Consider the following 20,504-nt stretch of genomic DNA (forward strand, 5'->3'; position numbering starts at 1 on the left):
CCACACTTGGTGTCACCCTGGCAGCACAGGACAGAAGAAAAGTCACCTCAAGGCTTGTTTGGCTTTGCTTCTCCATCCCTGGGTGCCCATGGCAGGATGGAGGCTTGAAGCTGGTAGAGGGAAACTGGGCTAGAGCTCCCACCACAACTTGCCAGCACACAGCAACAGGTCCCTGCTTTTCACAAGGACCTCAAGGTTTCCTTCATTCTATTTTTAAGTGGTCTTTAATTGTTTAAATTTTAGCCCAACTCTATGGGAGTTCTAAAGAAAAGTCTTTCCGTAAGGGTTCAAGCTGGAAAAAAGAGTGAAGGAGTTGAATTGCTTCACTCTTCTGATGCTGTCCTGCTTGTTCTGCAGCAAAACAGGAGGGGGGACTCTGCTGAGTTTTAAGAGGCACCTGGCACCCTGTGTGGCTGTCCCAAAGTGGCCATGGGACAAAAACACCAACCGAGCTGAAAGCTCAGAGATGGTTCGGGCTGTTTTGCACAGACGCACGGTGGGAGAGAGGAAGGTCACGTCCCTGTTTTAGGTGAATGTTCCCATTATTCACTGTATCTGCCTTGATTTATCTAAACAAGCTCCAGAGCATCCTTGCCAGGAAGGCTCACGGGGCAGGAGCAAGGGTGGGACAGAGCCTGCCTGGCTGGCTGGGTGCTGTCCCCAGGAACAGGGCAACCACAGCAGCTTGTGAGGAGACAAAAAGGAGCAGCAGATCAAACCAGCTTCCACTTCTCATCTGGGAGTGCTTCCAATCCATCACCTGACATCCCAGAACCGAGCCATCAATACAAACAGGTTCAGACTGGGGGAAGTAGAAAGAGATTATTAAACCAAAATGGAAACCATTAACTTTTCTGGGGCCAGGAATGCCTGCCCCTCTCTCCAAGCCTGACCACCACACATTGCAAGGAACAAGAGAAGGCCAAGATGTTCAACCAAACAAGCACAAAACCAGAGATGGGAGGCACAGTGGAAGGTGATGCTGTGGCAGGAGGAAGTGACAGGATCCCCCATGATGGATTTGATGTAGCTTTTCCTGAGGATTTGCCTGTCCCTCATCCAGCTCATGTGAATGCCTTGAGATCTCTCCATTGCAAAGGGCAGGTGGATGTCTCTGGATGAAGCACTGCTGCTCCCACAGTGATTCCCTGTTCCTCTCCTCACAGGGATGAACCAGCTCCTGCCACATTGGCACCACATCCCTGCTCAGACCTGCCCTGCCAGCATAGGGCAGGAACATCCTCCCTCTGCCAGCTCCATCCCAGGTCAGTGCCCTGGGACTGGGTGTGAACTGCTGCCCATGGCAGGAGCCTGGGAGAGGTCAGCCCCACCCACGGGTGGCCAGATTTGGATATTCACGTTTGGATATTCACATTTGGTAAGTCCTGCACAGCAAAGACAGCCTCCCACAGTGCCCAGGGCTGCGGGTTCAGAAACAGCCCTTGCCCTCACCTTGTTCTTATGGCTATTTTTAATTGCTTGTGCCTCTTTCTGCCCTCTACATCTCCTCCCCTTGCCTGCACCCACTGCACAGCCCAGCTCAGATTGCTCTGGCAGACTCCAGCTATAGCAATCCACATCCCCTGGTTATCCCATCACATTTCCCTGTCCCCGCTGGGGAGCACCAGCCACGCTGGGGACACAAAGTCTGCCTTTGTAGGGGCACGTCCCACACGGGTGGGTGCCTCTGTCCCACCTCCCTGTCATTAATGGCCCAATTCAATGTTACACCAGCACAAAGGAAGCAAACGCTCCCCGTGGAGTGCAGGAGAGAGCAAAGACTCAGAGAGGGAGAACATGGATGGGAAGGAATATTTCTTGCCCCATTAAACACTTCCTGCCCTCCTCCCACCTCGGGAAGCCCAGCTCTGGAGTGGGCTCAGCCCACACCGCCAGCCATGCCGCCCTAATGAAGTTCAGCACTGAAATTACTCCTTTCCTCTGTGGTTTGTTCTGAACTGCCAAGCTCCCTGGGACTGTTATTCTCCTCTGACCGGCCTCTTCCTGCACTACACGCTCTCCTGCATACCTTCAGCAGCAGGACGAGGGGTTAAGAGCAAGGCAGCTGAGCCTGACAGCTGGGGAAGGCAAGGCCCAGCACAGCAGTGAGGACAGCTGGAGGCAGATGCCTGCATCCCCTGCTCAGCTGTTTGTGCTGGAGAGCCACCAGCAACTGGATCCCGGGGCGTCCAGTGCCACAGGAGCACCTCCTGGTGACCCAAACCCTGGAGAAGGACTTGCCACACGTTGTCTCTGCTGCAGACATGGGAGAGGCAGAGTTTTCATTTGGGGGGGTTGTGGTGGGGCCAAAGCTGCAGTGGAGCTGGAGAGCATTGGAGACATGCCTACACCCACCCATGGGACATCCTGAGGGTCCCTGTGCAGCCACCCCAAATCTCTCTGTGTTCTTGCACCAGCAACAAGGAGAGAGGCCACCCACGTGCCCAGCATCACCTCAGGGTGGGTGTTGTGGACCAAGGGGAGGAGCACCCCAAAATGGGGTCCTTGGGCAACCTCAAGCCATGGCAGTGGGGCAGGAAGAGAAGATCAGGAAGGGGACACGTGCTCTGGCAGTGACCCTGGGCTGTACCCTTGTGCTGACACATGGGGAAAACGAGACAGAGCCCTCATGACCCCTCCAACTCTGTCTCCTGGCTCTTCGTGGCAGTGGGGTTGGACCTAGATGATCTTTAGGGTCCCTTCCGAGCCAAACCATTCTGTGATGATTCTTGGAGACATTTGGACTGAAAGCCCCTTTTGTACCAGGCCAGGGCTGGCTCATGCTGTAAGGCAGACTCCAGACAGCCGGGCTCAGGGGTAACACTCATGCCAGCAGCTGTTCTCCCTCTCCCCTAGCCCTGGGCAGCTGGAGGATTCAGCAGCTCAGACACTTTTCTGCTCTTAAAGTGCCCAACCATCCGTGGGGTTCAGAGCTTGGGACACCCAGAGCAGCCCAGACCCAGCAGGACGAGGCTGAGCACCCACCCATGGGATAGGATGGGCCTCCTGGGCACCACACACGGCAGCTTGGGACAGAGAGGGGGGCTCACACAAACCCCATCCTTGGGCTGGGGCTCAGAGCTCAGCTGTGCCCAGCTGGAGATGGCCCAACCTGTCAAAAAACCCAGCTCAGAAAAGCCACACCTACACCATGCACAGTAAGAAAAACCCACTTGAGTCCTGCAGGTTTGACATCAGCTCCCCTGCTGACTCCTGACTTGGTTTTAAACCAGCACACACCACAGCCTGGCCTCTCTGCAGGTCTGTGTGACCACGGGGCAGCACCCAGAGAGGGCATGGAACCCCTGGTCCAGCTCCAGGGCCAGGCACGGACCCCCAAGGTCCTGGCTCAGCCACCCCACCCCATCCCACAGCCCCCAGAGAGAGGCACAGGGTGGGGAGGGAGGGGGTGCCCTCCACCCAGCCACTGCATCCCTCACAGGAGAGAGCTCGTGGGCAATAGAGAGCAGAAAGGTAATTAACAGGTCTGAAAGGAAAATCTCCAAAATGTTATGGAGAAAAAATGACAGCTGGTGAGGGAGGGAAGCTGGCTTTAATATGGGATTAATTGAAAACAAGATAGAGCTAATATAAGCCAGGTCTCCAGTTTAATAGTGGCTCTGATCCATGATGTTATTAGACCTTGGCTCCAAGGTCAAAAAACCCTGACTTCTGCTAATGAACAGGCGGTTCCTGCCCCACAACCATAAACAACACCACCAAACAACGATATCCCAGCAACACTTCCAGAGCCAGCACCTCTCCCGCCCCTCGGAGCCTCTGCAGGGCTCTGTGGGTCTGCACACAGGGCCCGAGCTGGCAGAGCTGTCATTTCCTGCAAGCACCCACCCTTCTTGCGTTCCCTTTTTTCTTTCCTTCCAGGCTCTATAGCATTTCTTATCGAACCCGACAGCTCCTTCAGGCAGGATAAACCCAAGGCTAACAGCCACGAGCACGGACACATCTGAGCACAGATCCCGGAGCAGCCTCGAGAGGCGTCGCCACGGGAGATGAAAGAGCAGCACACAGCACTCGGTGACACCCGAGGCAGGGACCAGCCCTAGGGCTGTACTCACCTTCTTCTCTCTTTGGCGGGCTCTCCACGGGCACCGGCTGCGGCTTTGGCTCGGCCTGGTGCGCCTGGGTGGGCAGGGCAGGCTCCGAGCTCTCGGCCGGCCGCGCGGCCGGGGCCGGGCCCTCGGTGGCCTTGGCCACCTGGATCTCCACGCGCCTGGGGCCCGCGTCGGGCACGGCAGCGTTGGCTGTGTCGGCTCTGCGCTGGGACATCTCGGGGATCTTGGAGGCCGGCGCCTCTGCCCTCCGCAGCCCCGGCTCCTGGGGCTTGCCGAGGGTGATCTCAGTCCTCCTGGGGGTGGGCTCGGGGGGTTTGTGCCCCACATCTGCTCGTTTGAGGCCGAACCGCGACAAGCCCGAGGTGGAGTTCTCCACCTGCTTGGATGAGATGTCAATGGAGATTTCTGTTCTTCTGGACACCGGCTCGGGCAGTTTGGGTCCAGAGAGCTCCACTCTCCTCAGAGGGGGCTTGGGGGATCTTTGCACTGTGGGCTCCGCATGTCGGGTGGATGGCTCCGAATTCCTGGCGCCAAGTTCCTGAAACTTCTGCGTGGAGCTGGACACGGTGGACCGGAGGAGAGTGTTCGGGGCCCGTCTTTGTGGGGTGGAGGAATTTGAAGACTGATCTACCTCCTCGACCTCAAAGGATCTTTTCAGAGCTGAAAAACATGAGAAGTAGTTCAGGATTTAGTTACCATTCACCTGAGTGTCTCCAGAGATGCTTACAGACACTGCACAAGGCTCATAACTCCATTTCTGCTCCTCCATCCCAGCATTCATCATCCATTTAAGCAGCTGGGGATCGAAGGCCAGGCCCTGCCTCTCCAGACAAGTTAAAAACCCAGTAACAAAACATACCAGAGCCAGGAAATTCAGCCCCAGAGTGGAGATTATCCTCACACTGCCCTCCATCCCACACTCAGAGGGGACCAGAGGGTCCCACCACGGTATGGCAGAGCAGGGCACTGGATTTGGGGGAAGACAGCAATCCAGCTTCCAACACTTTGCTTTCCCTCTCACATCCAAAGGATTCACAGATAAACAGAGGCTTTCCTGTGAGCACTGCCAGCAAAATCCGAGTTGGGAACAGGGAAACAATCCCAGGAGAGCACCAAACCCATATAAATGCAGCAAGAAAACCAAAGGTGGCAGCCACAGAAGCTCATATCCTTAAAAACAAACGTAGAGACCACGTGAACCAAAGACTGAAATGTTTTGAGCACATGGACTTGAGACCCTGATACAAGGAAGGGGACAACTGACCCCTGCTCCACACAGGATCCAGCCAGAAAAAAAAGGCCGAGCTCCACGGAAAGGGAACCACTGCTGGATCCAAATGCCATGGGCTATAAATACCCTCTGTACCCCACAGCACCCAGACAGGCACAGGGTCAGGGTAGGCACAGCCCTGGGATCCCAAAGAAGCCTCCACGAGGTGAGGCTGAGCTGGTGTGGTGACAGCCCAGTGTGGTGACAGCCACGCTGCCGATGGCCAGCATGAGCATCAGCAATGAGTCCATCCTTCCTTTACATCAACAGAACAGCAGCAGGGAGATTTAGCCTCTAAAAGCCTGGGCTTGAGATCCCACAAGACATCAGGATCCCAGGGAGACACTGGAGCACAGCCTTGCCTCATCCCAGGATGTCCTCCCACCCCTGGGGTGGAGCTGGAGAGGAGCCACCATGCAGGAAGCATCTCTGCTCCAGGGTTGCTCTGACCCCCCTGGGGACGTGGGGATGTGGCACGGCTTGGGGACGTGGGGACCCTCTGTCCCTCGGGCACATGCATTTGCTGGACAGGAGCCCTCGGTCACTGCTGAGTCCAGCTGGTGGGACAAGGAGGGGGACCCATCCACGTGGCAGCCACCCAGCTCTGCTCCACCGCCTCTGCTGACACCAGGCGGGGCAGCAGCAGATGTGACCTCCTTTGTCCGGCCAGCAGGGGCTGGGACAGCCGTGGTCACGTCCCCCGGCAGCAGCACAGGGAAACCAGAGGAGATGGTGAGGCAAGCAGGGCCCTCGGAGCTGGGGCTCACGTGTCAGACAAGCCACACCACAGGGAGACTCCCAGGGGTTGAAATGTGAGGATAAATACTTTGGGCTGCTTTCCCCTTTTGGGGGGAATACCCCAAAACTGCTCTATATGAACCCCAGGCTGCACAGCCAGGCTGGATGGGCACTGAGGAGCCTGGGAGCAGGAGCATCACCCAGGATTTTCCGTATTAGTGACCCAAAAAAGCCTCTCTGTGCTCAGGGACAGACAGATGTGAGTGGACACACACCCGCATCCCCCAGTTGTGGGTCAGACCCCAGCATGGGAACTGCTGGGAAGCAACAGGAGCCTGGGATGGGCTCCCAAGGGTGGTGTCCCAGCTGGTGTGGGCAGGGAGGGATGCACAGAGAGATCCAACCTCAGCGTCAGCCTGATGGGAACAGCAGCACGGCTGCTCTGTGGTTGTGGAGAGAGGGAAGCACCAAAGCACAACACTCACCCCCCTGTAAAACCCAGGAAGGGTCCCACAAAGGGCACCTTGTGACAAAACGGTCTGTCTTGCATCCCAGAAATATTCAGACATGGGTAGAAGAAGGGAGGGAGGCAGTAAAGAAAACTAAAGGTGTTTTTTGCTCAGATTTATCTGTTTTCTGACTTCCGTGGAGCTCTCCCAGCCACGCCATCACCTGCTCACAGGGGTGGGATGCTCCCTGCAGCAGTCCCTGCCCTGCAGTCTGCGCTTGGCACAGCTCATGCACTGCAGGTCTGTGTCCAAGCCCCAGTTCTCTGCATCCCCAGAATAATTAATCCAAAAAAAGCCCCACACTTGAGAGCTGTTTCAACGTGTTTGAACTCTCAGGTCTCCAACCCGGAGCTGGAGCTCAGACCCTCCAGCACAGGCTTTCTACAGTTTCCCTTCTCCATCACACACTTAATCCAGAAACTTACATTTTAGCTATTTTTTTTCCCCAAAAAATCCCAAGTTTGAACAATGCACCAGCCAAGCCTAGTTTGCATTTTGCTGGAAACAAAGAGAGCGGAAGGGACGACCCGACAGGGAGCCCCTGCCTGGCCTTGAGCAAAGCTGGGTGGGCAAGAGCAGCAGAGGACACAGCACTGCCAGGCACTGGCAGCTCCCTGAGGGATGGAACCACAGCTCTGTCCACATCAGGCTCTTAAAACCCGCCTGTCACTCCTCCAGCCAGCTCAGTCCCCACCTCTTCCCTTCAACAAGCAGCCCTATAACCTCATGAGAGACGTGTCTTGAGGAACAGGGTAAATGCTCTCAAGGAACCCGACAGCAAAGGAAATGCTGACGAGTATCTTTCCTTAAAGAACACTGCCCTGGAGATCCCTCAGTGCCAAGTGGTTTGGGGATTTCTTTCTGACCTGCTAATGAGCTTTGGATACAAACAGCCCTGCTGACCTCCAAGGGCTCCTCGCATGAGCAGCATCCATCATCTCCACTCCTCTGAGCCCTGCTGCCACTTCCTGAAGAAGTGGTGGGTAACCCAATGGCAGTGCTGACCCACATGGCCCTTTCTTTGGACTTTAAACCCCCCAAAGTGCCCCACGCCCAGGGTAAATCTGTTCAATGCCACCCATGTGGTCTTTCTGCTGGAGCACAGCCAGCCCCTGTCCTTATCAAAGGGCTGGACTGAATTACAACACCCAAAAATGGCTTTTTTCCAGGTCCTTCAGTTGGAGAAAAGAGAAAAAGGTCAAAGCCCAGACACAAAGGGGTTCAAACAGCCTTAGGCAGAGCTGCAGAACCATGATTACAGTCTCAGGACAGCCAAGGCCTCCAGATAACTCCTCCCTTGTGCTGAGGGCAGGAAGGGGGTACTGAGGGCCTGGGCGAGGAACCTTCACCCCAAAGGAGAGGTAGAAATGGCTCAGCACAGATTCTGACAGCAACATCATGAGGAACCCCTGCTCCCAGTGGCATTCCCTCTCCAGCAGGGTCACCAACTTGCCTGGGGACAACCCAGGAGCTTTCTCACCCACGGCTCTGCAGGATGGGGCATCCATCTCATGGTTTCATGGGGATTTCAGTACCCAGCTTGTCCTGCTGGCACATGTGGCTGCTGCCCTGAATTCAGCATGGTCTGGAGAAGGTCAGACATCCCAGGCATGAGAAAGGAGGACTGTGACCAAGAGGGTTTGTGTTTCCACCTCAGAGACAGAGCCCTACTGCCACGAACACGATCCTCGGGAATGTCACCTTCAGCAATGGTGGCCCTCAAAGGGACCGAGCATGGCCGGAGTTCCCTGCTCAGCATCGCCTCTCTCCTCCTTGCATGAGAAGAGAGAAGGACCTCAGGAAGCACAACAGCTCTCAAAAAAAGAGAAAAAACTTATAAATAGTGTGTCCTGCCCAGAGCCAGGAAAGGAAAGTAAACAGCCTGTGCTCCAGATGACCCTCCTCCCGGCTTCCTGCGGGGAAGTGTCCGTATTCCGTACAAAAACAGGAGCTGAAGGCAAGGCAGGGCTGTAGGGCCCCACACAGGCAGCTGTGGCTAATTCTCCATGTCCCCATGGGCTCCAGGTCCCTGCCATATTCCTGAGAGCCCCAAACAAGGTGTCCCTGCCCTGAGCAGGGCCTGGGCTGGCCACGCTGCAGGATTGTCCCCACTATTGTATTTTCCAGGCACAAGCAGAGCTTCCCCAGCCCCACCAGCAGCATCCCACTGACTGGCTGGTGTCAGAGGAAGCTGGCAGGGAAGGTGGCAGAGGTGCTGAGCACCACCCTTCCTTCTCTTCCTCTGGAGGTGCACGTGGGGCTGGGCAAAACCTGCACTGCCTTTGGCATGTCCTTCCTTTCAACCCATTCCAGACCCATCCAGACATCTCTGGCTCAACCCACCAGTGCTGAAGGCAGCAGCTTTCGGGCAGGGAAAGCCCAAAATCCCCTAAAATGAGATTTCCAAGTGCTTCCTATCAGATGCAACCTCTGCAACAGCCCACCACCACCACCATGTCAGGGTTGGAAACCACTCACTGCGATGTCCCTTTGGGACTAGAGCTTTGCAAACCTTTCAAGGTCATGGAGTTTTGCTCAGCACCACCCAACTCTGCAGGGCTGGCTTCAAAAATACCACTGCTAATCCTTCTTTTGGATGAGGGAGGCACGGGCTCTCCGAGGCGGCTCTGCTGGCTGTGCACGAGGACACACACTCCTGAAAACCCAAATGTGACACATGCCAGACAGGCACTTGGGGGCAAGAAATGTGTGCCTTCATCCTGCTCAAATGCTCCCCAAGCTGGCACTGGGGATAAAAAAGAGACAACATTGATTTCTCTTTCTGTTTTATGCAGCAGTGCTGGGGGTGGCTGTGCAGTGAGGCCACTGTGTCCTCCCGGTCACCCCCCAGCCAGGTCACACGGCATCAGCTAAAGCTGCTCTTTAGGGATTCTGTCAACTGGGAAGAGAGGGCAGAGGTCTGGTTCAAATCCCAGCAGCTCATGCAACAGCCAAGAGTCTTCTAGAGACGTCACAAGCGAGTGGCACTGGGTACTCCCACATGCACAGCTCTCGCAGAAGAACAGGCCCTCCTCGGGAGGCCCAGGCAATCCAAGGGTGCCCAGATGCCGTGAAGGGATCTGGCTCCTGCACAAGGACTCCACATCTCCCAGCTGGAAGCACTGAAGCACACAGCATGCTGCCACCATGGCTCACCCCGCCTGGCTCCGGGCACCCCGCGGGGGTCAGCCAGGGAACATCTGCAACATCTGCTCCTCCTCTCTTCCCTGTTTAAACAGAATATCCCACTAACAGGCCAGGGGAGGCTTTATACAAGGAAACATCTATGCACAGAGCTCGGGAGGAGACCAAAATAAACAGCAAGGGATGCTGACTCCTCGGGGACCTGCTTCCCAGCCGGAGCCTCCAGCTCTGTCGCGGCCGCAGCGCCCAACTGCTTCCCATTAAACATCCTGTGCCCCTCACGTGGTCCCCGTAACCCAGGGGTTACATTTGCTTGCTTGCTTAAGCACAGAGAGCTTTCCTTGGGTTTTTGGACACATAAGAGCCTTATGGGGCCGGGGCAGCCGGCGTCCCGTTATTTCCCACCACACAATGGCACCGTTTGAGAGCGAGGGCTCGCTCTAAACTGCTACCAGATGGTCACCTCCTGTTCCCAGGCAGGAAAGGGGGGAGGCTGCAGCTCTCATCTTTCAAGGAACCCTTGGAAACCCAACACAGCATTCACTGCTCACAGCCCTTAAAGCTTCCCAGAGCCCTGTCACGGGCAGCAGGGTGCTCACGGAGCTTTTCTGGGCCAGGCTGAGAGCAAAGAGGGTTTGGCCACGTTACCATGGGGCCAGCTGGGTCTGGCTGATCCAAACCTACCCTGGGTGATGCCACTGAAGAGCTGCCACCACCCATACCAGAGATGGGTGCATGGGAGTGAACTAGAGGCTCAGTTATGAGGGCAAGTTGGGTGTTCTGCACATACCTATGGGGTTGTATCCACCGTGTAGTAACCCTAAAGGTCCCACAGCAGAAAGGGAAGGGAGCTGCACCCCTGCTGCAGGGCCAGAGCAGGATAACTCTACCCCATCCTCAGCAAGGTGCTCCCAAGTCCACAAAGCCCATCAATGAGATCAAAATCATGGGTCTGAGATGGAAAACCCCTGGTAGTGCAGGCAGCAAGAGATGCTGCACATGCTGGCAGGATTTTGTGAGTACACACACAGCTTTGAAACAGCCCGAGAGACTCAGATCCCCTCTCACATCCACAGAAACCAAAGCAGGAAATTTTAAAAGCACATTTCTCAAAGCTTCTGGTGATCTAACATAAGAAAGACGAGAAGTAAGGGCTGCTGAATCCCCTCCCTGTTCTTGTGCCAGGAGGCTTCGCACCTTTCCCTTACCAATAAACCAACCTTGCTGCACTACATATAAAAATAAATATATATACACACACATATATATATGCAGTGACACTCTGCTGTTGTAGCCTGACTCTCACACGATCCTGAGTAAGTTATGAACAGTTTATGCACAAATAAATCCTTTCTCTGACTTCACAGACAGCCTCCAAAAGAAGTTGCAGTAGATTGCACGGTCTGACACAAATCACATGTACAAGACAAGGCTGGCAATGCGCTGTCACTATGCAGGGCCTTCCTGAACGGTGTAAATGGTACCAAGAGGTGAGTTCTGGTGGAAATTTGGGCATAAATGTAAGTTCAGGGTTCTGACATCAATCAAAGCTTTCCAAGCAGCATTTCTCTCACTCACAACAAGGTATAAAACAGCCTGAGGCTGATGCAGCAAACCTCTCATTTCCCAGAAATGAACATGCAAAAGCAAAGTCAGGACTAAGAATAGAAAAAAACCCCCAAAATCCACACTCAGATTAATACAAAATCCCAGCTTTCCAGTCTCTATAATGCAGTTCTCAAAAGATTTGATCTTGATTCTCTATTACACTTGGGTTTACATAACCATTAACTCACAGCAAAATGCTTCCAGATCAGACCAGTATATTTTACATCCCTTATATTCATTTCATACTTGTACAGAAAATTACATAAAACACAGGGTATCCAGCCCAGCAGATTGCATTACTGGCTCAGCCACGGGCTCACTCCAGCTCCTGTCTCCGGTCTGTGCTCCAGTTTCCTTTCATAAGGGGAGGAGGAAGGAGAGAAATAAATCTTTTCTCTGCCTCCCGTGGGGCTGTAGATTTGGTTTGGTTCACTAATATTTCTAAAATGCCTTGAAACGATTACCCAGAGACAAAAGTATGATGCAGATGGTCTTGCAGAGCCCAGCCTGCCCCATGCTGGTGCCACAGATGCCATCCCCAGGAGTCATGAATCCCAGTGCCCACAGAAGGGACATGGAGAGTGACTCGGGTGGGTGACCAGCCTGGGTGGCAGGGACTGGGTGATTAAATCAGTGAAGTCTCCATTTGAGAAGATGCTTTGATGGGTGGTGTTGCAACATACTGGTTAAAAAGCTACAGAAAAGGGGTAAATTGGTAAAAGGGGCAAAGGACGGACCCAGGAGCCACTCAGCCCTGCAGTGCTGCCCACTCCTGCCCGCAGTGCTTGCTGACTGCTGCCGTCCCTGCAGCCAGCTCTGATGGCTCTCTTGGAGGGGACACCCAGCACCGAAGTGCGAGCTGTTGTCCAAACGTCCTGAGGGCTGGCAGAGAGCAGAGCCCTCCACCTCCCTGGCAAACTAAACGCGCTTTGAAAAATAAAATAAATTCCATCCTTTTCACATTTCCCTGTATTTTTGCTTTCAGCGGCCAAGATGAAAGAAAAGCTGAGGTCCCAACCACAGCCCTCACCATGCTCCTTGTCTCCCAAACCACTGCAGCTGACGAGTGCCTCTGCCCTCACCTCTGACCCCTGCCATGACTCCCAGGGCTGGGAGAGGCTGCAGAGCCCCCAGCTCACCCTTGCAAGGGGCTGGACAGTTTTCTGCTGCGTGGGTCCCAAACTGCCACCTCTACTGCCAGGACGATGGTGGCACAGACTGATGTCACAGTGTCCCCTGCCCTGCAATCCACAGGAGGCTGGCACTGACTGTGCCTACACCTGGGCAAGAGGCGGGCACCCCACCCTGAACTGCCCTGGCCTGGGTGCCAGCAGCACTGGGAGGACGCGGGGTCACACACCACCCACGGCATCTCCCCTTTTGGCACACAAACCAGCCAAGAGCCAGCTTGGAGGGACAGTGCCCCTGGGCCACCACTCTGGAGGTGTCCCCAGGAGACCCAAGGGCTGAGCTCCATCCAGCAGCCTCACAAAAGCAATCAGGGTAAAAGCCTGAGTCACAGCCATCAGGAGATGAGAGCTGTTCAGAGCAAGTTGGAGGCAGCAACAAACCCCTTCTTGCCCAAGGGCTACTCCTTACCTGCACTGTTTGTGGCAGGGAAGGGAGTGAGGAGGGGTCTCCTGCACCAAGGAGGGCTCTCCCACACTGGCACCTGCACAGCAGCTGGGTACAAACTGCTGGTGCCACCAGAGGACCAAACAGTACCCTGCAGGTGTAAAAGGAGAGGTGGCCAGGACACAACACTATCCCTGTGCTGAAGGGCATGACAGCCCACAGAGAGCTCCCTTGAGGGACCCTGACCCCCAGCAGCCAGGCACAGCCCCACCAGAAACTGAACTCAGACCCACTGACTCATTTTACAGGCTTCAAATAAGCTTAACCAGGATTTAGGGTCACTTGGCTTCTTGTCTCCACGTTGCATCTCTAAAGAACAAAGAGGTGCCAGAGCTCACTGCAGCAGGAGGGGACAGAGAGGCTGGGAAAGAGCCTGCATGATAGCCCTGCAGAAACATGCTGCCTTAAATATCAGAGTCAGAAACATAAATATTTGGAGTGATTCTGAAGCCACCATTATTGTCTTTGGATTTATGACATGTCCCAGTCCAGGCTTTTGCGGCTGCTCTCTGTCCTGGCTCCTGGCAAAAAGGGCTGAGCAGCTCCCTGCGAGAAGGGGCAGCAAACCAGAAACTAAACCAGCACCCAGTGAGGCCATGGGGCACCCAGAGGTGCCAGGTTAATGACTGGCGGTAATTTAGCCCCAGGTTTGCTGGTGGGTATTGGCCAAGAGACAGAGCCATGGTCACTCAGAGCTATCAGAGCTGACCCAGCGTGTTCCAGAAGTGCTACCTACTCACTCCACTGCCCTGAACCACCAAGAGGCAATGAGCAAAGAGAGAAGCATTTTAGGTGAGTCCCTTACTAAGGGAAAGGTGCTACCAAGATCCCAGAGCCTGGGAAGAGCCAGCATGGTGTACGTGCTCCGGCCCCTGACTCACCTCCAGGCAGCAGCACTACGCCTGCAAAACCAGAGCAGCTGCCCTGGCTCCTCCTCATCCCCTCCCTGTCCCTTCCCACCCCAGCTCCTCTGAAAGGTCTCTTTATGACCAGCACAGTGCTGTGCTCGCTTTGCCCAAGGCTGGTCCCATGAGGACAGAGGAGCTCACCTGTGCCAGCACTGGGAGCCCTCCCTGCTGTCACACAGCCAGGGACGCTGCTCCGTGCCGCAGCGGGTGCCCGGCCCCAAGGACACACAGCTCCTTGCATCGCATGGCTGTAAACAACAACCTCTGGATGATCCTACAGCCTAACCGAGGCCAGAGGCCATCCCCAGAGCCCAGTTCACACGGACAGGGAGACCAGTGTCCTGTTCTTCCCTTTCCCACTCCCTCACAACCTTTTTATTCCCAAAGAGTAAGATATACACAGGGAAAACCCCAACCCATAACAGCAGGTACCCACTGCTGCGACCAGGCAGATGCAGTTTTTTGACTCTGTGGCTCGAAGGCCAGTTCTGCAGGGGAAGATACAACTTCTGCTGGGGAAGACATAAAACTTCCCTTCCCACAGGCACCTTCCTCTGGCTCCTTCCTCTCCCACCACATGAGGACTTGGCAGAAAATTCCCCTCCACCCCATCCTTTTGTCTCGGACTGAGAAATGTAGATGTATAATAAGAGAGAAAACTCTCTGAAATGGCTGTAAACCCAGCTTTGAGGGTATCAGAGGTGACTTTGCTGCCTTGGAGCACCAGCTACATCAATGAGTGGCTCTAGCTTTGCCCACACCAAGCTGGTGATGAAGAGCTCCGGAAGAGACCAGCTGCAGTGCCGCTTTTTGGGGACAGCCCAGGAAATCCAACAATTGAGGAGCTTTGCTTCACTCCTAGGGTTGGGATGATCCAAGATGTAAATCGGAAAGATCTTTTTTGCGTTTCCTTTTCCAGGCATTGAGCCCTGGCACACGAGGGACCGTTAGTCACACGCTCAGCTCCCAGCCCAGTGCTCATCCTGCAAACCCTTGGGCCGGGCTTACGGGACTGATCTTGGACCTGAGTGAGACACTCACATAAACACGAGGCACCTCCCATCTCCAGGGCTTTCCACTCTGCTCAATTCAAGGCGCATCACCCACAGAGCGCTGTGACCGTCCCGCTGGCGCGTTCCTGCTAATATTAGCCCGGGGCTGAGTCCCAGCATCCGCAGCACGCGGCTGCAGCTGCTCCCCGGGGCAGCAGGAACGCTGGCCCTGCACAGCCCGGGGATGCACCACGGCCACGTGTCCCACAGACATCCCGGGCATTCGCTCAAGGAGATTTTAAGGACGAGTCCATGAGTTTTGTGCATGTAGAAAAGCCTATTTATAATGCAGTGCCCTCCTGAAAATGAGCTGGGTGGTGGTTTTTTGGTGGCACTTAAAACTGGGACATAACTTAGCACAAGTTTGTGTCTCGTTGAGACAAAGTCTGCTGTTGAAATACTAAAAATACCCTGCGCTGGGTGGTGAGAGAAGTAGTGTCTGAAAAGCATGCAATAGTAAGGAAGAGTAAATGAATAAAATAGCCAGAGAAGCCTTCTGATCAGCAGTGGCATGTCCTGGCAGGGCTGGACGCTCCCCACCCAGCTCCACGGCACTGCCAAGGCTCACCCACCAGCCAGCACACGCTGCCCAAGGGAGCTGGGCTCTGAGCAATGGGAAAACCAGGGATTAAGAACCATGAACAAATGCTGTCTCACGGCTTCTGCCAAAGCAAAGCTGCCAGCCTGTGCCCCCACCAGGCTGTACCCCCAGACACCACACAGAACCCCTCTCCACACACTTAGGGCCCTGCTCAGCATTTCCACCAGGCACAGTTTGCACCCACTGCGACAATTTGTGTTTCAACATCACAGGGAAATGAATCTGGTGTTGACTGACAGCATTGGCAAAGGCAAGGAGGGTTTGGCATCACTGCTGCCAACTCACCAGCAGCAACTGCCAGCAAAAACGTGCCTCAGTTACCCTGGGACATCCCACCAGGATGAGGGACCTTAGCAGATCTCTCCTGTCTTCCTACTAGGCAGCAGATCCTGAGTGCACAGTGCTTTACACCTCTAGCAGGAAGACGAGTACCACGCTGTGGGATTGTCTTTGTGCAGCATCACAACCAACCAAAGCTGTGAGCAGGAGCATCCACCCCCTCTGCAGCGGAGCACCGCGGACACCAACGCTCCCACATCACCCGGCCTGGGCTGGATCAGGGAGGTGTGGGGTACACGGGTTGTTAACACACTGCACAGACATCTCACCAGGTTGATTTAGCACTGCAGCTTCCCTTCTCTGCAGCTCAGAGTCTGTGCCTGAGCCCCGGGGAGCTGAGGGACCCGCAGCCCCCTCTGAGGCAAAGGTGAGCTTGGGAAGTGCTGCTTCAACCACGGCTGTACCAGCCACACTCCTGAAAACCTGCCAGAATCTATAAACCCAGGGGCAGAGCTATTATGCTCTGTAAATCCTGGCAAACCACAGCCCTAGTGATGCTCTGCCCCACTAGAGAGGAGGAAGCTTTTGTCAGTCAAATAAGGGGGATTAGAATCATAGAATGGTTTTGGTTGGAAGAGACCTTACAAATCATCTATTTCCAACCCCCCTGCCATGGGCAGGGAACACCATCCACTGAACAAGGCTGCTCATAGTCCTATCCAACCTGACCTTGAATGCTTCCAGGGGTGGGACATCCACAGTTTCTTTGGGGCAGAAGTCCCTGGACTTTTCTAGTGCCCTCCCCGCAGGAGCTGTTGGTCAGTGCAAGATGGGCACTGTGAGCATCCCCACCACAGCATCGGGCACAAGGAAGAACACACTCTGCTGTGCTGTGCTTCCTTCTCACATGTTGCTTTGATCTGGAAACTAAACTTCAATCAAGTACCTGGCACTGTTTCCCTATCCCAAAGGGCCCTCACACCCGCCCCAGGCTCACTGAGGCTGCAGCTCCCTGCCTGCTGCAACACAGCAGGGACAAGAAACCAGGCAGGGATGCTGCGAGGAAAACAGGCAGGAACAGCCAGGGTGACTGGGGAGGGCAGGCAGTGTGTGACTGGCGGAACAAAGAGGGCTCTGGACGATCTGGTGTTTCTGCTCCATGGTATTTTTGGCAGATCTTTCCTGCTTGGCCAGGGGCTGCGTGGGGTTGAGGTACCCACCCAGCAGACAGGAACACTGCATCTCCTGCCCTGCGGGCTAGAGATTAATTGCCTGCTTTTTGGGAAGCTGCTGTGCAACCCTGAGAGCTAATTAAATTGTGAAACAGTAGCCCAGATCCCTGCCCAAGGGCAAGGCCAGACCTTTTGGCTTCAGATGCAGGGAACTTTCCCCAGCCTCTCCCTCTGCACAGGCAGGAACTATAAAGTGCTCCATAGACTGAAAATAAAGGCACTGCGGAGCTGCTCGGTGCCACCGAGGAACACACACAGCCCAAGCAGGCAGCCCCGGGGCCCACAGCAGAGCCTTTATGGTATCCGAGTAGGGAATTACTCATTCTTCGGAGATTTAAATGCAATTGGGGCAGCGAGAGGGAAGCTGTAATTACATCAGCGCTCGCAGCCCTGCGGTGGGGAAGCTCACGCGTCCCTCAAGGACAGTCACAAAGGCGCCCTTGAACCCCGAGCACCAAAGGGGTGGTGGCATCGGGTCACCCTCTGCGTCCCAACACTTGTTAGTTCCAATCTCCCTGAGGGACGTGACTTCCCTCAGCCTCCTGCTATGCCCTCCACGGCCAACTGCAGCTGGAGCAAACCCGCAGGCTGGAAATAGAGGAGCTGACCGTGTCTAAACCCTACGACAAGGACTGCAGAGACCCCAGCTTTGCCACCCGTTTCCTGCCTGACCTGGAAGAGGAACCCTTGTGCTCTGAGCTTCCTCGGCTTCCCAGCAGGAAAAACAGCGGAGCGCTGCTTCCCGAAGGCCAGGCTGGGTTCTCCAGGAGGAGGTGGAGGCTGAGCCTATAGCCGTGCACACGCAGCCCCTGGATAAGCTTTCACCGCGGCCCCCACATCTCCGCTGTTTCTTGTGGGTTTTTTTTTTTCTTTTTTTTTTTTCCTTCCTTCTAGAAACCGCTGCACAAAGCTCCGCTTGGGCCGCTGCCAGGACGTGCGTGTGCGTAGGGATGGAGCTGCTCTTCCAAAACTCTGCTCGGGAAGATGAGCTCCCTCGAGCCGATCTCTCAACGCCTGCTTCAGGCACAACCCCCCCAGCCCTCTTCTGCCTGTCTCTGACTCCCAGACCCATCTGGCAGCAGCACGCTCCCAGCTAGCGCATTTTCTTGCCTGAAAAAGCAAGAGTAGCAGGCAAGAAGAGGCAGGGACCAGGGGAGAAGCCGCCCCGGTCCGCACGCCAAGGGGGCTGCATGGAGAGCCTCCATCAGCGAGCGAGTCAACGCTGCGGGCCGCTGGAGCTCTGCCACGGGACAACTGCAGAGCTCTCTAGGGCAGGCAGCTCCCGCTACGGAGATACGTGAAACTCGGGATCGTTACCCACATCCCAGCTACTCCAGGGCTGTGTTTGCGCCCCAAAGCTGGGAATCAACAGAAGGGCTCGCGCTTGCTTTTTTTCTGACTTTCAGTCTGGTCAGGCGGGTGTTTTCAGCTGAAAAAACCACATAAATTAACTCGGGAAGGGCAGGAAAGGAGAAACATCCCGTAAGACCCTGCTTTGGCAGATACCACCGGGCGCAGCCGTTCCGGACAAAAGGCACCGACAGCCCTGGGGATGCCGCCTTGGGGCATCCCGCTCCTTCCAGCCCTCCCTACCCGCGGGGTGCCACCCCCGGCCTCGGCCAGGACCCCCTCGGGTACCACCGGGGCGCCAGCGGCGTGGGGAGACTGCGGCAGCCGAGCCCGGGAGAAGCCGAGCCGAGCTCTCCCCGCTCCTCCGCGGCTGCAGCTCCTCTCGGCTGAGCCCCAAAAGCGGCTGCTCCTGCCGTGGGTGCCCCTTCCAACCCCCGCGCTCCCCGGCGCGCTCCACCGGCGGGGCCACCCACCTTCGAAGTCGGAGATGATGCCCTCCAGGTGGGCGCTGACGGCCGGGTCGGCCATGGCGGGGCGCGGGGCGCTGCCCCCCGGCTCCGCGGTGCGCGCTGCGGCCGCGCGAATGGCGGAGGGCGAGCGGCTGCGGCCGCCCCCCGCCCCGCCGGGCAGCGAGCCATGCCCCCGGCCCGGCCCAGCGCAGCCCGGCCCGGCACGGCCCCTCGCCGCGCACTGGCTGCTCCCCACGCCCGTCACGCCGCCCCCTCCGCCGCGCCGGCCCCTCTGCGGGGCGGTGGCCGGGACCCCCGCCCCGCCCCGAGGGGTGCGAGGGGCACCCTCACAGCCCCCGGGCACTGCCGGCAGCGAGCGCGTCCCGCATCCCTCGGCCCCGCGGGGCTGAGCGCCCCGACCCCGCCGTGCCCCTCAGCGCGGAGCCCCGGTCGGGGGGAACAGCCTGGGGTAACGACCCAGCGCTGCCCCACGAGGGGTGGGACCAGCCCGCACGGGTGGGTCACTCCCCCGATGTTCTCCAGCATTGATGAACCTTTCGCTGCTCGGTTTACCCTTGTTTGGAAAGGGACAACTTGGCCACGCTCCGTTTTATAATTCAAAATCAAACCAGCGCTAGAACCAACTGTGCTAACCCACCACTGCCAAATCCGAGCAGCCTGCTCTGGAAAACCAGCACTGCAGCAGCAGAAGGGGCTGCAAAACTTGCCCCGATGTTGAGCCCCGCGCTGAGCACTCAATGCTGCCGCAGCTCACTCCGCTCCAGCCCGAGCCAGCGAGGCAAACGCCAGCTTTGGGCACCGACACCAGCCCGGGGCACCGACACCAGCCCCGGGCACCGACACCAGCCCCTTCCGCGACACTGCTGCCTCTTCCCCGCCTCTCACACACTCTCAGGTTGAGCATCTCGCTATCTGATGCTTCTCCCTTCCGGTGTTGATTCAGATCCTGCCCTCTTGACCCTCTTTTCATCCTCCCCGCCCTGTGTTTTAATAGAATCATTTTAAAGTGATGATACCCACTGAAATGTGTCCAGGCGCATCAACAGGAAAGGAAAAATGAATGGGTTGGGCTTTTAGCCCACTTTGGGTGAACCATAAAGGAAAATTATGCAAAAGAGCAATACAGTTACTGCCTGTTACTGCAGAAAGTACGAGTTTCACCACTGATGTCACCCTTTTAATTTCACGCGTTTGAAGTCTGCAAACACCACAGACTCCTCCAGAGTGCACATGAACCAGAAAACGAAACCAACAGCACCGATTTCCCAGACTCAACAAGCTCCAGGTTTTCCATACTGTCCAAGGAAAGGCGTTACTTGAAAACATGAGAACTGTTTAAATAATGTCGAGAACACACCTTTACAACGGAAGTGTGGTATTTTAAGGTAGGTACAGTGGGTTTCCTTCCCTCTGGCAGACAGCAGCGCTCAGCTCTGTCATTTCTTGCTCTCCTCGTGGTGTCAGAAACCACCGTACCAGAGCAGCGCAGGGAGGAACAGCTCTGCATCTCTCTGCATCACAACTGGAGCCAGAAATGCCTCCCCACGTGATACACTGCCAGTAAAGCTCCTTGGTGTCATCCTGTCTGAACACCATCAGCTGTTCCCGGTGGCTTGGAGGAGAACAGGGGTGACC

At 55.9% G+C, this 20,504-nt stretch overlaps 1 protein-coding gene across 4 annotated transcripts in view; it reads right to left on the reverse strand.

Annotated features, from left to right (window-relative positions):
• Positions 1–20,504, reverse strand: part of SEPTIN9 (septin 9) — a 134,846-nt gene that overhangs the window by 50,308 nt on the left and 64,034 nt on the right. For 3 of the 4 annotated variants that reach the window (XM_048323544.1, XM_048323545.1, XM_048323547.1), the window contains one exon: positions 4,077–4,733. In XM_048323544.1, coding sequence (XP_048179501.1) covers positions 4,077–4,733 — 657 coding nt within the window. Of the gene's footprint in view, positions 1–4,076; positions 4,734–18,872; positions 18,993–20,504 lie in introns of those variants that run through there. The other variant, XM_048323546.1, reaches the window with a different exon arrangement.

Source organism: Corvus hawaiiensis, chromosome 19 (genome assembly GCF_020740725.1).
Source record: "Corvus hawaiiensis isolate bCorHaw1 chromosome 19, bCorHaw1.pri.cur, whole genome shotgun sequence".
NCBI classification, from domain to species: domain Eukaryota; kingdom Metazoa; phylum Chordata; class Aves; order Passeriformes; family Corvidae; genus Corvus; species Corvus hawaiiensis.